The sequence below is a fragment of the Mycteria americana genome, chromosome 1 (genome assembly GCF_035582795.1).
Source record: "Mycteria americana isolate JAX WOST 10 ecotype Jacksonville Zoo and Gardens chromosome 1, USCA_MyAme_1.0, whole genome shotgun sequence".
Taxonomy (NCBI): domain Eukaryota; kingdom Metazoa; phylum Chordata; class Aves; order Ciconiiformes; family Ciconiidae; genus Mycteria; species Mycteria americana.
The window spans coordinates 155,875,538-155,891,358 of record NC_134365.1 but is presented as its reverse complement, the minus strand read 5'-3'; the positions used below and the strand labels follow the sequence as shown (position 1 = coordinate 155,891,358).

The 15,821-nt window shown below is 41.2% G+C and overlaps 1 protein-coding gene across 2 annotated transcripts in view; it reads right to left on the bottom strand.

The window, feature by feature from the left end:
- Positions 1–5,089: 5,089 nt before the first annotated feature.
- Positions 5,090–15,821, bottom strand: part of TUBGCP3 (tubulin gamma complex component 3) — a 64,054-nt gene continuing 53,322 nt past the window's right edge. Inside the window, exons 15-22 of one of the 2 annotated variants that reach the window (XM_075525666.1) lie at positions 15,091–15,226; positions 14,214–14,282; positions 12,831–12,966; positions 10,107–10,195; positions 9,841–9,972; positions 9,233–9,373; positions 8,532–8,648; positions 5,090–6,229 (exon numbers count right to left, since the gene is read on the bottom strand). In XM_075525666.1, the coding sequence (XP_075381781.1) occupies positions 6,071–6,229; positions 8,532–8,648; positions 9,233–9,373; positions 9,841–9,972; positions 10,107–10,195; positions 12,831–12,966; positions 14,214–14,282; positions 15,091–15,226 (979 nt within the window). In that variant the 3' untranslated portion in view covers positions 5,090–6,070. The remainder of the gene's footprint in view (positions 6,230–8,531; positions 8,649–9,232; positions 9,374–9,840; positions 9,973–10,106; positions 10,196–12,830; positions 12,967–14,213; positions 14,283–15,090; positions 15,227–15,821) is intronic. The other variant, XM_075525677.1, reaches the window with a different exon arrangement.

Genomic DNA, 15,821 nt, shown 5'->3' with positions numbered 1-15,821 from the left:
CAAAGCTCAGGATCACTACACCTCCAACAACAGTCACCAGTATTTTTTATCTGGGGACACTGTTCTCTTTTCCGTAGACCTGAACATGAAGCACTGAGCTCCTTCTGACAGTGCAGCAGTTCGTTCAGCCAGGCTATAGCTTAGCCAGGTGGAAACTGGAATTCTTACTGATAGAAAAGGCTACAATATACTTAAAAATACACAGTTGTTACAAGCCCCAACCTTATATTAGAAAGCCATAGTACATAAACAGCACACATGAACACAGAAGCTACACTTTGTCTGCACTTTGAATCAGAACTCCTAATTCTTATAAAAAAGCCCTGAGGATCCCGTTCTATGAGGCCAGAGCTAAAAATGTGTCATTTGCAATTCTCCGCTGTCCTCTAAAGGCTGTTTCAGGAATTTCAGCTTCGGAGTTTGAACAGCAAATTCCTTCTGCTCTGTGTCCATGTACTAAAGCACAGGCCAGAGGGTCTAAGAAAAGTGGGAGGTTTATGCAGAGCTTCAGCTGGAGCTCTACAAGCCGCTACAAGAGGTCGGTCTGACCAGAGACACGCAGAGACCACGTCTGTGAGGTGTGTGACGCCGCACCGGCAGCATCGCTGTCGCTGGCAAGGGATGGATCAGCAGGATTTCTGTTATTCTGCATCCTGATACAGGTCACTCCGCTGGTGAGGCTTGGAAGTCCCTCAGCATGTCCGGGCGCCCGCCGCAAACACTAACGCACACCCAGATCAGCTTGCCAGGATGAACTGAAAAATTTGATCCGGCTTAGTACCTACCTACACCTTTATAAGGTGCTCTTGAGGAGTTCTTTATTTATAACGGAGAAAGGTCAAACCTTAAAATAAGCCTACAATTATATAATTGCCCATTAAGAAACCCTATAGTTTAAGTCACAAGTGCCTGTAAACTTCTTCTACAGCTGTTTCTTCTGAGTCACAGTATTGCCCTTTAACAGTCTTAATTAAGGAAACGGTAACATTTATTCTTTTCTTATACTTCCTGGCTACCATCCAATTACTCTTTTTGCAATTATTTCCTATTCTGTTATTAATGTCTGGTTTGCTCTTTTGGTTTGCAGGAGCTTTGATTTATTTTAATTTCCAAAACTTTTTGCCTGTGAAATATTGGAACCTGTGCACATGTTCTAACTCGAGGATAAGTCTGGATCTGATGGGTACCATTCCTCTGCTGCTCCACCTCTCACAGCCGCTTCGCTGCTTTTCTCCTAAAAGATGGGACAGCTTACCAGTACAGGTGTCTCTTCACGATGCCAAAACTATTTTTTGCCTGTTTCTTTGGTGTCCCCTGAAGACTTTTTGAAAATGCCTATCTGTTTCTTTTGCCCACAGCAGCTTATAGAGTAGATCTAATCCACTAGTTGCTCCTGTGGGCAATGACATAACCTGGTGGATGGAAATATGAAAGACCTGGAGTATATTGCTTGTAAAGCCTGTAACCATATAATGCTGGAGTACAAAGGCAATCTAAGTAGAGGACTCTTCAGCGTCTGAATGCTCTTAGGAGGGTGTTCTGGGCAATTCGGAAGGGGTGTTTGTGTAATGCTGTGGTTATGATTATTTGTTCATTTACAGCTTTCTAAAGGATCCACCTTTCCTGCAACTCTTGACTAACTTCATCTGTCAAGAACTACATTTATGCGATCCTTTCAACTCTCCTTCCTAATTGTATCAAGGATCCCAGACCTCCCCTAGACATTTGAAAGGGAGAAATGAGGCTGGTGGGGAGGGAAACCACGGCGAAAGGGAAGTTGTGACACGACTTATTTTCAGCATGTATCCATCTTCTGTATTTCCCAGCCTTCTCTGAAAACAAGAATGATGAGAGGTTTGGGAAGCAAAGACAGTACACGTTTCCTCTTCAGTTGTTTTGGGAAACACTGATCTCCAATTGTTCTTGCAGCTAAGTTGCAAATGGCTCTTGCAGAAGCGCAGCGTTGGTTTTGTCTGCAGTGCTTACTGGAACCCACTTTCTGTAGTGTCTAACGCCCTACCTGGCACTTCGGAGAGAAACAGCGTTGGCTCATCCATTCCATTGTAGCTGAGAAATCTGTATCATATCTTTTTCCTTAGCAAAGCAAATGACATAATAATTATATTCCTATTTGTCTACTAGCACTTTTATTAATTATGTGCATGTATTATGTACACACATATATATGTACACAAAGGGTATAAATTTATACTGCATTAGTCTCTTTTACAGGATAATAAACAAAATATTTCCTTTTATTTATGGATGTTTTAATAACCTGGATCACAGCTGTCAAAAATATGTTCTGTTTTGTCTTAAACTTTACTGCTGTTAATGCAGTTGCAATGAGTGGGAATTCTGCTTTTCTATCAAATACCATTTTCACCCCACATTTTATGTTCTCCTTATGCTTTCTGTTCTCCATTAAACAGTGCAATTTTACTCCTCTCCATCTGATGGTTCAATTGCTTGTTTTCTAGAGGATTCTATTTTCTTCATTTTCTGCCCATTATAATATGCTCTAATTCTTGTTTTTACACACCAGATTGTTAAAGGAAACTTCCCATTTGCCTTTTTAGTTGCTGTTGTAAGCCCCTCTGTAATTTCCCTCTGTTTCTTTACGCCCTTCAGCACCGTTCATTAGAAACAAGAGGTAAAACTCAGTACAAATACCCTCGTTTAAAGACTGAATGCAGTGCCTTGTCAGAAAACAAAGCGGAAGACTGCGTTCTTTGCCGCTCTCTTGGCAATTTTTGGAAAATGTTTAAAGGGTGATGAAGTGGCCTTGACTAGTTTTGGGAACGTTCCCATTGTAGAAGTGAGAGGGATCCTAGATGCCTCACTACCTTGTTCTTGTGGCACGTATCTCAAATGCAAATTATTGGTTTTCATTCTCCATGGCACCAGAAGATTTCATACATGGTAAGATTTCATACACCTTTCATACAAGGCGATTACAAGGTAATCACCTTGCGAGAGCTTTTTCCTATCATATCTTTTAATACTCAGGCTGATGGTAACAATCACTCCAATTGCATTTTCCATACTCTAAAGTTTAGCTAACCTAATTGCTGTTCTGATGACTTCTGGAGGAAAACATTTAACAGAATTTGTTCCACAAAGAGCTGAAGTAGATTAACTGTGTAGTGATAGAAATTTCACCTCCTACACTCCTCAGATTTTTTTTAAAAATGTTTTTCTTTCTCTACTCTTTCCTGAGCAACACTTTGGTCATCATTTGCTGTCTTTCAGGATCCCTTCTCTCCCTTTGTGAGTGACTACCCATCACCTTGGTTCCTTTAACTTTTCTGACCTCTGTATTCTCTCTGACCCCGTACACCTCTGCTCCTCTCTGTCCTTTCACCTGCACCCAAGTTGCTATTTGCACTTGGGTGCAGCTCAGGTTTTGGCCCAATGATTTTATGAGAGAATGTACAATATTAGGTAGTTAAAGTGCATTGGCAAAAAGCCAACTTTGAAATAAAAAGAAGGAAAACAATCTCTGAGAAAGACAGAATGGATGGCATTGCCTGAGAAACTGAAGATCTCAGGAACAGTTCCTGCCCAGTTCCAGGGGATTTTCCTGCAGAGCTGGACAGGTTATTCTATGCCTCACCTTTTAAACATGTATCGCTGCGTCAAGTCTCAATTTTTTGCTCTGGTTTGAAGTGTTGGCGCTCTCGTATAATTTATTATGACAATGCTGTTGACATAGTTATTTCCAAGCCCAAAGGAAGATTCGAAGTATTTATTGGTCAACTTTTGATCCACTCCCTTGATGAGAACCTGGCCCTAACAGCATAGGGCCAACAGATGACCATGAAGATTCATCTTTTTGTCCGTATACTTTTTTTCATTGCTCCATCTTACTTGAAAAGGAGTCACTGGCTTCCTCAAGCTACACTTGTTACACCACAACTACTCAGTTTTAACTGTAGGATTGGAAGCTACAGAAAATGTGTAGATTGAAATAAACATGACAGCTTCTGGGTTAGGAGATAAAAGACTGCTCTCCACCCACAAAGGAGCACTGAGGACAATGGCAGGTCCCCACTGGCCCAGGTATTCTGTGCCTTGAGTTCAAAACATCCCCCTCAGCCTGGCAGTCGGAGCAACTCCTGCAGCAGTGAGGACTCTTCACAGATTGACGGATATCTGCAGAATCACCCAAAAATGATCATTCCCAGCATGGCCACTGCTGCAGGTTTCCTGCATATTGCTGGATTCATTTTTTAGCACCGAAGGGAACTAAACCTTCCTCTGGAACTTGTCCTTTAGTTCTGACATTGACGCTGCCTCTCTGGCCTGTGGATTGTCTAATGACACATGCAACATGTCTCTCAAGGCAATGGCCAACACAGTGCCCGTGCAGCTAATTTTTTTTTTCCCCAACAGTTGGGGCCAAAACACAACCACATAAGCTTTGTAGTTCTTTCAGACTTTACAAGAATAATATTCTCCCACGACACCCACAAAACCAGAGTACTCCCGCCTGTCAACTGATTTGCAACCTTGTGATGCCATGCTTGGCATCCTTCAGCTTTCCTTTGGCACACAGAATATCACTGGCTTCAGGGTCCATATTTTCATACAGCTGAAATGCTGCCTGCCAAGTACTCCCATGAGGGCAGCTGCACCAGCAGGTCCTTTAAGGGCACGGGGTTAAAAGCCTTACATGTTTTACTTAACAAAAGCAAGGACTCCAAGGCCTGCACAGTGATGGGAATCCTGGTGTCCAGAGGGCAAACCTGCTCGTCCAGGGCTGCAAGTTGGTGCATCGTCCCCACGAGAGTTCACCTCCATCATGACTCACAGCAGCCTTGCCTGCATGGCCTGGCAGGTGCCTCTGCTTCCCAGGGGTTCAAGTGGAGTAAGGGCAAAAGGCAAAAAAGGCCACAGACCTGGCTGATCTGAGGGTAAGTGTTAATTAACAAACTGCACACAACTCTAAGTATAGATAAGACTAGTACCAAAATCCTGTAATGGGTAGGGATCTGTAAATCAATACACTCCTAACTGGAAGCTTCTCTTTTCTTATCCTGTGGGAAAAATCATAATATTTTAATTACGAAAATCAAACCACTTGTTTGAAAGATAATTGTGTTTTTATTTTTCTAAGCTTGCACTTGTGGAACATAATAAATGACCTGATATAATGACAACTTTGCAAAAGAAGAATCCCCCTCTCCCCAACATCTGGACAGCAATATATAAATATTTACAATGAAAAAATAGGGAAGGGAAGAGAATGAAGTCAACATTAGCCAAGTCAGTTTGTTTCTACACATCCAATTTTGAACAATTATTTCATTCAATTCGATCTTAACCAAAACTTTCCTTTTACAGTACTGAGGCTTTAACTTCATTTTTTAGATCTTATGTGCAATAGATACACTCCTGCTCTGCTTCTATAGTTTTCTCCTGTACAGTAACCATAGAATTTCCCTACTAAATTTTTTATTTCAGTTTGTTAACTTTGAAAACAACAAAAAAATTAAATATAAGTTTATGTCTCCTGATACAAAGTTTCTCACACAGTCAAACACATCACAACACTGAAAAATCAGCATAATGAAATGCTGTATAGCTTCTTAACAAGGACGTTAGGTCTGGGTCCTAATCCGTTGGCTTTAACAAAAGCTCTCTTCAAATAGAACAAGTATATATAGAAAAAATAACCTTCTTATTTTCTTGTTAAAAAAGGAAATGGTGCTTTCTATAAACAAAAGATGCAATTTCCTTGACACAGATATAAGTTACAGTGGAGAGAGCTCAGAAAGCTTCAAATAAAATCAGCATTTGTTTAAAAGGATGATTTAAGAAGTTGACTGGAAGAGGTTCAATCAGCCCATTTAGTCTGGTAATTCTAGAAACGTCAGTGTAAAAAACCCTACTTTTTTGCTTTCTGCTATACAGTGTCACACAATCACATGACTGAAAACATGTTGCCTGCAGAAATGGTAGACACCGATCACGCACAATTTGGTTGTATTATGTCAACACTGATTGCCTTGTCCAGCAAGAGGTTCAACATCCTTCGGATACCGAGGTGCAGCCCTTAGCAGTTGTTTCACATATGTGAGCTTCGTCTGCCTCTAGTGCCCAACGATACACGAAGCCTGGGCTCTCTTGCTTTGTAATGTTCATTGAAGTCCAATCTAAAGCTAAGAAACCGAAGGCTTTCGTCAGAACTGGTTGTCAGCAGGACCAAGAACTGCTGGACGATTCCCTGAAGGAGAAAGAAAAACCCAAGAGACAGCTAAGACGACATCAGTAGTGTGTTTTGCACAGGGATGCCAGGTGGCATCCAGGCCGGGCAAGGAGGCAGAGGGAATTCGGGAAAGGGCAAGCACAAGCATTTATACCCAATTGTTAGCAAATGAGTCAGGCTGGATTCATTCTTTCTGCAAAAACCCAGAGCTTCATTTTATCTTCAGACGTCTGCCATGCACTTCAGTCTCCAGTGCAAACAGCTCAGTCTTTTCAACAGACCCCCCCTTGGCCTGCTGGCACTCTCCATCTGCCCAAAGGCTCCCAGGCTGCAGGGGAGCTGCCCCTGCACCACTGCCCCGGCCCTCCCAGGGCAGCCCCACCGTACCCGGGAGACCAACTCGGGATCCAATCCGTGCCAACAGGAGACCTCACCCTGTTTCCGTCTTACATGTACAATGCAGGCCAGGCCAGCGTTAGACCACTGCTTGCTTCAAAAATATGTATTTGATGTAGGCCATACTGCAGCAAGCGTACCCCAGAACAGCAGAGCACCTGCCGAGCAGGGCAGTCACTGCTACAGACCCAGTGGCTAGACTCTATGCATTTGGAGCGGTTTTTATGTGGGACTTGCAGTCAGCATGCAGGAGGCACGCTTCTGGAGCCCATCTTCCCATTCGGCCCTAGCCAAGAGACTGCTCCAGAGCATGCAGGAAAGCAGAGGACTTTGGGAGGATGGGAAGACTCACTTCAAGAGCTCACTCCTCATCTCCACTAAATACTAATGTGGACAAACCCATAACTAGAGCACTCCATTACTTCCAAAGACGACCAAGGCTGGCCAGGGAAGTCCTGCATGGAAAATCCATAGTAGGGCTCAGCAGGAATACAGTCCAAGCAAGCAAAAGCTACATTGCTAACTTGGAGCAATCCTGTAGAGCACACAAACTACAATCCATTCACAGCCTACTCTTCTTAAAGAATTCTGCTCCATTTTTCTCTGGGAGGGAGAACTGCAATATTTGCACCCAGGAGCAAATTCCTCCCAGATTTGAAGTCCTTGCATCAGAGCTCAGGATCTCTACAGCCTTCAACAAAAGCCACCAGTATTTTATAATAACCTGGGTGCCCTAGGTTTATAACCTAGGTGCTCTGTTTTCATTCAAACTTGCATGTAAATGGAAGTCTTTTGACAATGCAGCACTTCATCCAGGGTAGCTATAGCTTGGCAAAGCTATAGGCAATACAGAAATGGATCCAGTGCAAACCACCGGAGAGGACTGGGAAGTGCTCTACACATGCTGTACAGGTGCTAAGTCACAACTCTAATGGCTATAAAGAACCAACTGTACTCTTAAAACGTAAAATGAACATATGGGTAACAACACAGCAAAACCACTTCAACCTCATTCATTTACCTAGGGAAACAAGGCATGCTTACATGTTTAATATTCGTCTAATGTGTATTTATGGATATTAAAACAAGAAAGAAAGATACAAGAAATATCAACAGCAAGACAGAAGAAAGCAGGCCCTGCAGCTTTATGCCAAACTCAGTATCAACATCATTAAAAAAATCCTAACTTCAGGCATGCCAAAGGTGATAAATAAGAAAAGTTAAAAGGTGCACTACATGTCATCAAGAGTATCTCATGCGTCAAAGTCAAGAGATGAGTTGAAGTAGAGTTTTGGTTTTCAGTTGACCTGGGGTCTAATCCTGAAAGGCTGCTGCAGCACATAGTGCTGTGTCCCTCCCTTTCAACACTTTCTGGAACGCTCTCCCTGAAATCTAACAGCTGATTTTCCTGGGCAATAGGAGCTTTAGAATCAGATATAACAAATTAAGACAAAGCCAGAATAATTCCCATCAAAGGTAGCCTGTGCACGTTCCCCCAAACAGCTTACCCATTGCCCATCCCAGTGCGCTTAAAATCAAGTGTTAGGCCCTTAATAAGGACCCCTTCTGCAGTCTTTAATAGCAATGACTTGCAAAGATGGTGAGAAGAAATGGAATGCAGAAGGAATTTTTTTTTTTCAGGTTACACCAGAAGATAGCTATTACTTCCACTACTGGAGGAAGGAGGAGACTTACATGAAGAGAGTATTCCTCTTTGTCAGGGAAACATACATGATCACAAAACATGCTGTCTACTGAGGAACACTGACTACAGGCTTCTAAGCAGAGAAGCAAAAAATGAAGACCTAGATCCACAAACTGCACATACAAACACAGAGGTTACACCTACTCCATCTTTGAAATGGATTTCTACATATCAAAGCTCAGCATTCATATTAAAAAAAAATAATAATCTAAGGGGCACCTGGTAAAAGTGAGTGAGTATTCGCAGCTGTGAGCACATTTTGGGTATTGAGTCTTGAAATTCTTTCATCCTCTTGCTTTCTTCTTCATCTTCTGATGCAGTTACACCCCACTTGCCCTACACAGAGACCAAATGAGTTAACAGGTCAAGCGTCACATGATGAAAGTTGCTAATTGGGCCACCTTCTGCCCAGCTAAACCACCATGTTTATACAAACTGACCGCTGCCACAGAAAGCCAAAACATGGAGCCTCTAGTATTGAATCTATCAGTCCCCTTGATGGTTGTGCAGCACATGAAAGAAATCTGAGGTTAGCAAAGCAGGCGAGTCTCACACCAGTACCGCATGTCCCACAGACTGACAGCAGGGAGGCAGGCACAGACCTATGGCATTTTTTGCAAAAGGGTTCAGAATATTAAAGCCTCTTCCATTTCCTTCACCTAAAACAGACCTAAATTTCTCATCCTCCAAAGCCCACTGCAGAATCTATTCACCAGGTTTTGGGCAAGACAGAAATGAAAAACACCATTCAGCAGTTTTGTCTGAATTCACTAGCTACTGCTGATGACTTTTATATTTGTCCCAACTACATTTTTCATTTTTGCTGTACCTTTACATGATATCTAAAATCCTCCGTATATCAAAAGATAAGTGTATTTCCCTCAATTAATTTTCATGTTCTAGCAATAACCTTACTGTACCTCAAGCTCACGCTGTTTTTTCCTCTCTTCAAATTGCAATCTCAGCTGCAGCTCCTCCAAAGCAGCTCTGTACATTGCATCTTGGGCATTCTGGAGCTCAATGATCTGATCAAAAACAGCTCGAAGCTGGTTGAGAAGTACCTGTGAGACAGTTAAGCAACAAAACAATGAAAGAGTTGTATGACAAAAGAGTTTTAAGTTACTACCACTCTTCAGAACATGAGTAAATTAAATCTTTTTACACACAGCTAGAGAGACTGTTTTGCAAAGTCCTAAGTCAGTTGTTGCATGATCACACAGCTTCTTAGGGCCAAAAGCAACCAGCCCACGTTGTAACAAGTTTTATAATCAGCATCTGTCACTGTGTGTGGGGAGTATGTACAGAGCCTACCATAATATGGTCTTATATCAGAGGAAGAAAAACAATTTTCCCCTTGCTCCTACAACATAAGAGAAGATGGTTCATAGAATCATAGAATCATTTAGGTTGGAAAAGACCTTCAAGATCATCAAGTCCAACTGTTAACCTAGCACTGCCAAGTCCACCAGTTCCTAATGCGTAAGCCAAGATCACAAAGCTACAATTTAATACAAAGGAGAAAACTTACCCTGGAATCACTATCCAGCAAGCACCGAGCTATGATTGTGTCTAGAAAAACTTCATGAGCTGCAATGATGTGATCCAAGTCCTGTGCTTGTTGGACCTTGTTCCAGAGTTCATCCCACGAACATTCAAGCACCTGGAGCAATGATTCAGGATTGGGCTGTTTTGATTTGCTAGATGACAAGCTCTTTGAAATTTAAGACACACAACACATACAGAATATTAAAAGTACTTCATTTTTAAGCAACTAATTGGGTGGATAGAGTATACCTCAAATGTAATGTAATACTGCATTTGATGAATGAAATGGACCATTTCTGATGCCAGAACGTGACACTGATGCAGCACCCCAGAAAGCTCTGTAAAAAATCCAAAGAGATGGCATGTTAAAAGACCGCAAGGACAGGCACAGCCATCAAACGAGCTTGGTCAACTTTTTCTACCAAATCAAATACTTCAAAAACCAGCCACTAGTCCTGGATGGTAGCAGCAATACTGGCTGGCAACAGATGAGCAGAGAACATTGCACAGTTATCTCCTAGAAAATGTGAGCCAAAGATGACACTGACTGTGTGCTCAGACAGCGCTGGAAACTTGCTGAGTATCACAAGTGAAAAACACCCTCTCAGTCCCAAGAGACCAAAACACAGTAAACATCCCATGCATTCTTTTGGTTGAAAATCTGAGGCCACAGATTTACAGTTGCTTCTGGGGCCTCTCATCTCTTACCATTAGCCTTGAAACAGACAGCGTATTTTGCATTACTTAGCTACACCGAGACCAAAAGAGAGGGTGGTTGTGACAGGGGTAGGGAATTTGTGGCTCATGTGGTCCAGACTCAATTCCCTGATCCAGCAGAAACCCACAGGTAAGTCAATAATGGCCCCAGCTGCTCACCTGTCAGAGAAAGGGTCTCTGTTGCAGAAGGGTATTATCAAGATTACCATCAACTGCAAAAATTCTCTGGAACACAGATACTCAGCCTTGTGGAATCAGGCAGATATCCAGACAGAGGAAGTAATTTCTAAAAAGCTGCCAAAGCAATTTGCCACTGCAGACAAGCTATGAGACTGTTACAAAAGGAATTCTACATTTTCGTATCTTGGGATGTTACAGAACCACCCAATGATTTGAAAGATATTACTATCTACTCTGTTCTTCATTTCTTATGCCTTTGCAGGAAGACTATCCCTAACACATGATGTTGCATCTACTTTAAATAGGATCAATGAAAAAAAACTCCAGGGCTGGCTAAACAACAGAAATTCCTCAACATTGGTGAGTTGGATACATCTGTGTTTCTTATTCAAATTACTGATAGGAAAAGAGAGAGCTTGACACTACTGTCTAGAAGTACTCCTTTAAAGCATTAGAATCCCTGGCTGTTAAAGAGTTTTTGGGAATTGTGAATAAAGTCATCCTTGAAAGTCAATGGTTGAAAAACAAAAGACCCTGCAGCTGCTTCCTCCTATCAGTTACTGTCTGCCATTTGGTGCTCTGTAACTGGAAGGGCAAGGTACTGTTTTGGAGGGAGAGAGAGAGAAAATACACGCAAGTTCTACTACTTCTTCACAAATCAGTGCTGCGGTGGACTCTCCATGTATTTCAGAAAAAATTCTACTCACAGCTTCCAACTTAGACATGCCAGTGAGCAAGAAAGACTCCTGTCCCTCCAGGCAGAAGGCAGTACAGGTCTTTGTAAACATACTCTCCTTTGTCAGAGGCACAAACTGAGAAATACACACTCGGCTCCTTCTGCCAACAACAGCTATAAGAGTTTGGCCAGCATTTTAAATGTCTGCATTACTTAAAACATAGCCAAACCTAAAAGCAACAAGCAACTGAGCTTTTACTTACAGAAGATTGATCCATGGCAAAGCATAAGATAGGCCTTCCAAGGGGGGGTGGGGGAGTAGGAAGGAAGAAAAAACAAACATCCTTCTGAGAACAAAACAATAACCAAAACCCTAGCAGTGGGAGACAGCTCCACCCTGAAGACCCTCAAGCGACGAGAATAAAATCTGTTAACTGCACCCTAGTCTCAAAAGGAACAGAAAGCAAGAACGCAATAGACCACTGGTTTTGAGTCAAACAAGCACTTATTTGGGACAGGGAAATGACAGTAAACTAAATCCTATCCCACAGAAACAGAAAGGAAACCTAGTCATCCCGTACAGTTCCAGAGATCAGCCTTGTGCACTGGAGCAGACTTTACAAGATTTTGTTTCCCAGTGACCTTCTGAAGCCAAGGTGTCCACTCCCACCCACCAAATAGTTCATAATTATAAAAACATAAGTATATCTTTGTAACTATTACTACGCCACAAAAAAGCATAACCCTCAACAGCTATTTTTTACCGAGAGAAATGTAGTTAGGTAAAAAAAGTCAAGATTGAGCCAGTACAGATGCTCACAAATATGACTATATTCTCAGCTGAGAAGTACGATCAAGAAATCCCAGTCCATTAAACATACACAAGAGCCACTACACTTAAGAGCTTTCCTATTTCTTCTCAAACATCTGTTTCTCTTATCTTTACCTCTTCTGTTCTTAGCTAAACAAAAGCACAGGGAATGAGTGAAGGTATAACTAGTAAATTCAGAAGCGTGCATGTGTGAGACTTACTACTTCCAGCACAAGAAAGAGGGAGACACAGGGTACAAATAGGAAGGCATCAACGAAGATGAGTAAAAGGGGATGGAAGAGTAACAGTCTCTTTCCAGAGACATGGGATGTTTCATTTGCTCACTGCTACAAAAATTCACAACCAAGGATTAAGTAAAACAGCAAACAGGAAACTTCCATTTACAGTAATGTTATTTTATCTTCACCATCATCCACCATTAAACAGTCAGTCAAGAGGAGCAACAAAATATAAAACTCATCTGTCCCAACAGACTTCCCCCCCCCCGCCTCTTAACATACAGTTTAAAATAAGATGCAGTCATCTAAATCCAGTTTACAAGTACGTCATCCATTTGGGCCTCTCTCACCTGGTATACTTTTCAGAAGCTTTGCGTTGCACATGTGCCCTTTCCATATATCAGTAAGAATATACTCCATTCGCTTTGCTCTCCAAAGGAAATTAAATACTCTTAGATAGTGGCTCATGCACTCACGTGTAAATACCTACAAAACAAACAAAGTATCAGTACAAATTTAATAGACATACCATATGTTCTGAAGGACCACGAACCTCTTCACACTCCATCTATTCTGACCCATGCAGTTTATTGGCAAATATTGTCTAAACAAAATCCCTGGAAACCTCAGAGCTTTTGGGAAGATTCTCCTTCAAGGGCTGAACTAAGTTACCTAACATTCAAGTAGGCACAGGGCACTGCTGAGGGCAGAGCTATAGCACGTGTTCTGGTTCAGAGTGCACTTCAACAGCACCATCATTTTATTTTTTGTATTTTAACACCAAAAGGATTCCCACATTGTCAATTTTTCCACATCATATCCTTGAGAAGACTGAAGACAATGGAGTAGAAATGCATTGCAGCTTATATGCTTCTCTACATGAGTCCTCCACATAGGTATCTTTTCCATATTTAAAAAAAGTTAAATAAAAAGGTTGTTTTGTTAGGTTTTTTTTAAATCCTAAGTACTGCTCTGATGCGTTTGCCAGTTCCAATTCATTGTAGGCTGAGAAAGTACAACTGTATTTGTTGTCCTACCAACATGCCAATTGAAAAAGCTTGGACCCACATGCTAGGAGGCAATCATTTCTTGGGAGGTTTTGAGCACTTCCAATCCCATATGGGAGGAAGAGTAAGAAGGGGTGAACAAAACAAAGCCTAAACGTTTTCCTCTTTTAAAACTACATATGTACATGAAAATTCCTTCTGCTGGTCAGACTCACATTTTGATGCCCTGTTGAAAAAAAAAAAAAGTTCTTTACAAGTTCTTTATAGAGGCTAAATGCAGTCTGATCAATAGTGCAGCTATTTTCTCAGTAGTTCTAATGAACACTACCTATCAAATTTCATTTAGATAGCACAAATAGGTTCTCCTCAAATACATTCTTCAGTTCCTTGCAAATTATCTCAAATTAGCAGCTACAGCCTAGTAATAATGGAAGAAGAAGAGCACTCCATTTTTTAAGTACTTGCTAAAATCTCTGCTGGAACAAATGAATTACTGATTTTCAGTAATGATTGTTTTAAATGTAGCTTTTTAGCACTCACAGTTAATTGATAAGAATTGAAATTTTGGCTCAACTGTTTATACAGTGGGTGCATCCTAGTTGCCAAAAAAAAAAGTCTCTCTGATCTTACACTCCAGAATAAAAAAGGTTATTTCAATTAAAAAATAAATTAGCAATTCAATTCAGTATCTGAGACAAGTTCACAGCCAGCAGTGTATGACATTACCGTTGCTATTGGCCCATCAACATGATAGTCCAAGCTGAAGACGTCCCATCCAGTGTCCCCAGGAGATACCTGTATTAAAAATATATGCTACTTTCAGTGTGTAACCAGAGCATACTAGTGCTGAAGAGCAACTCTTGTTTACTCTTCCATTCTCCACACCCTATGAAAAAACAAGCATCCACATCTACACAGGATAAAGGAGCTCCTTGTCGAAAGTAGTAGATTAAGCAAAAATGAACCAGAGTTTGACAAAAGGGTGGGATTCATCTCACCCAAATGTTGATGCTTGTAATGTCAATGTGTTTCCATTGGAGCCAGTAAAGGAAATGAAGGGAAGGAAAAACTTCCCAGGCAGGACTCAGCCTAAGGTATAACACTTATTTCACATGATACAGTACATCAGTTAACTCCCACCTCTGGGAGTGAAGCTTTCTCATTAACTCGAGTTTCTTACCAGAGGTCTCCTTCATGAAACACACTTCCATTGCTTTGCTCTTTGGAACTACTGGCAACAGAGACCACCCCCCAGATTCTTATTCTTCTAAGAGCAACAGTAGCAGGAGCTGTTTGCAGAACCTCAAATCAGGGCCACCAGCATCAATTACTGTTAGACCCCAAATAATTAACTTTTATATTGTCAATGGAACAGCTGTAAACCCACAGCTTGAAATACAAATAGACAATAGGCAGGAAACGGGAAAAGAAGAGAAGACTTATTAGATGATGTTTACATAATTCAAAGTAGACTTCAATGGAAAGGGGAGGGGGGGTGTATTTACTATATACATATATGAAAATTTTGTTTCATATAGATGGCTGCATGTATAAACACACATAAAGATATGTTTCAGGTCAGAGTCACCATGATGCAACAGACCTCCAGAAGTCGAACATCCAATCGTTTGAGAATCTCAGGATTATCAAATTGGGCATTAGTTGCCCTCACCGCTGTTTCAAGGATTCCAGTTAGATTATGCTGATATAAGGTTGTAGCTGGTCGTGCAAGCTCTGGCCTGGTGGTTATGAAACAAACAGTCATGGCATATTACCAAGATATTCTGCAGCAGCATTTTGGTAGTAACAGCAGCACACAGTGAAACACTTTTTTGACAGACTTTCAAAACCTCTTGTATTACTCTTTCAGTCTTAACCATGAAGAAAATCAATGAGCAAAATATTTGAGCAGAATATGAGAATATGTCTATTCATATGCAGCTATACACTTGAACATCAGCATGAAGGGTAACTTTATCCTCATTTAATGCCAGTAATTTGAAATTATCAGGATTGGTAGCATAACTATTCTGCAATTTGAGTTGCATTCATATCTAAAATGAGGCAGATTATATCATTAACAAATCAAACCAATAATTTCATTTCAGTTTTGAGAGACTTACTGATAGCCATCTCACGGGCTTAGAAGTGCTGGCACAAGCACACAAACCTCTATAACTTAAACTTTCCAAACAGTTGCAACATGCAAGTAACAAGCACCTTGCACGACTCCTCTCCCCCATGATCAGTATCAGAAAGCCCCTCACTACTTCTGCCTCAAATGTAATACTGACTCCACAAAACCACCTTATTCTGCTTCACACTAATTTTCAC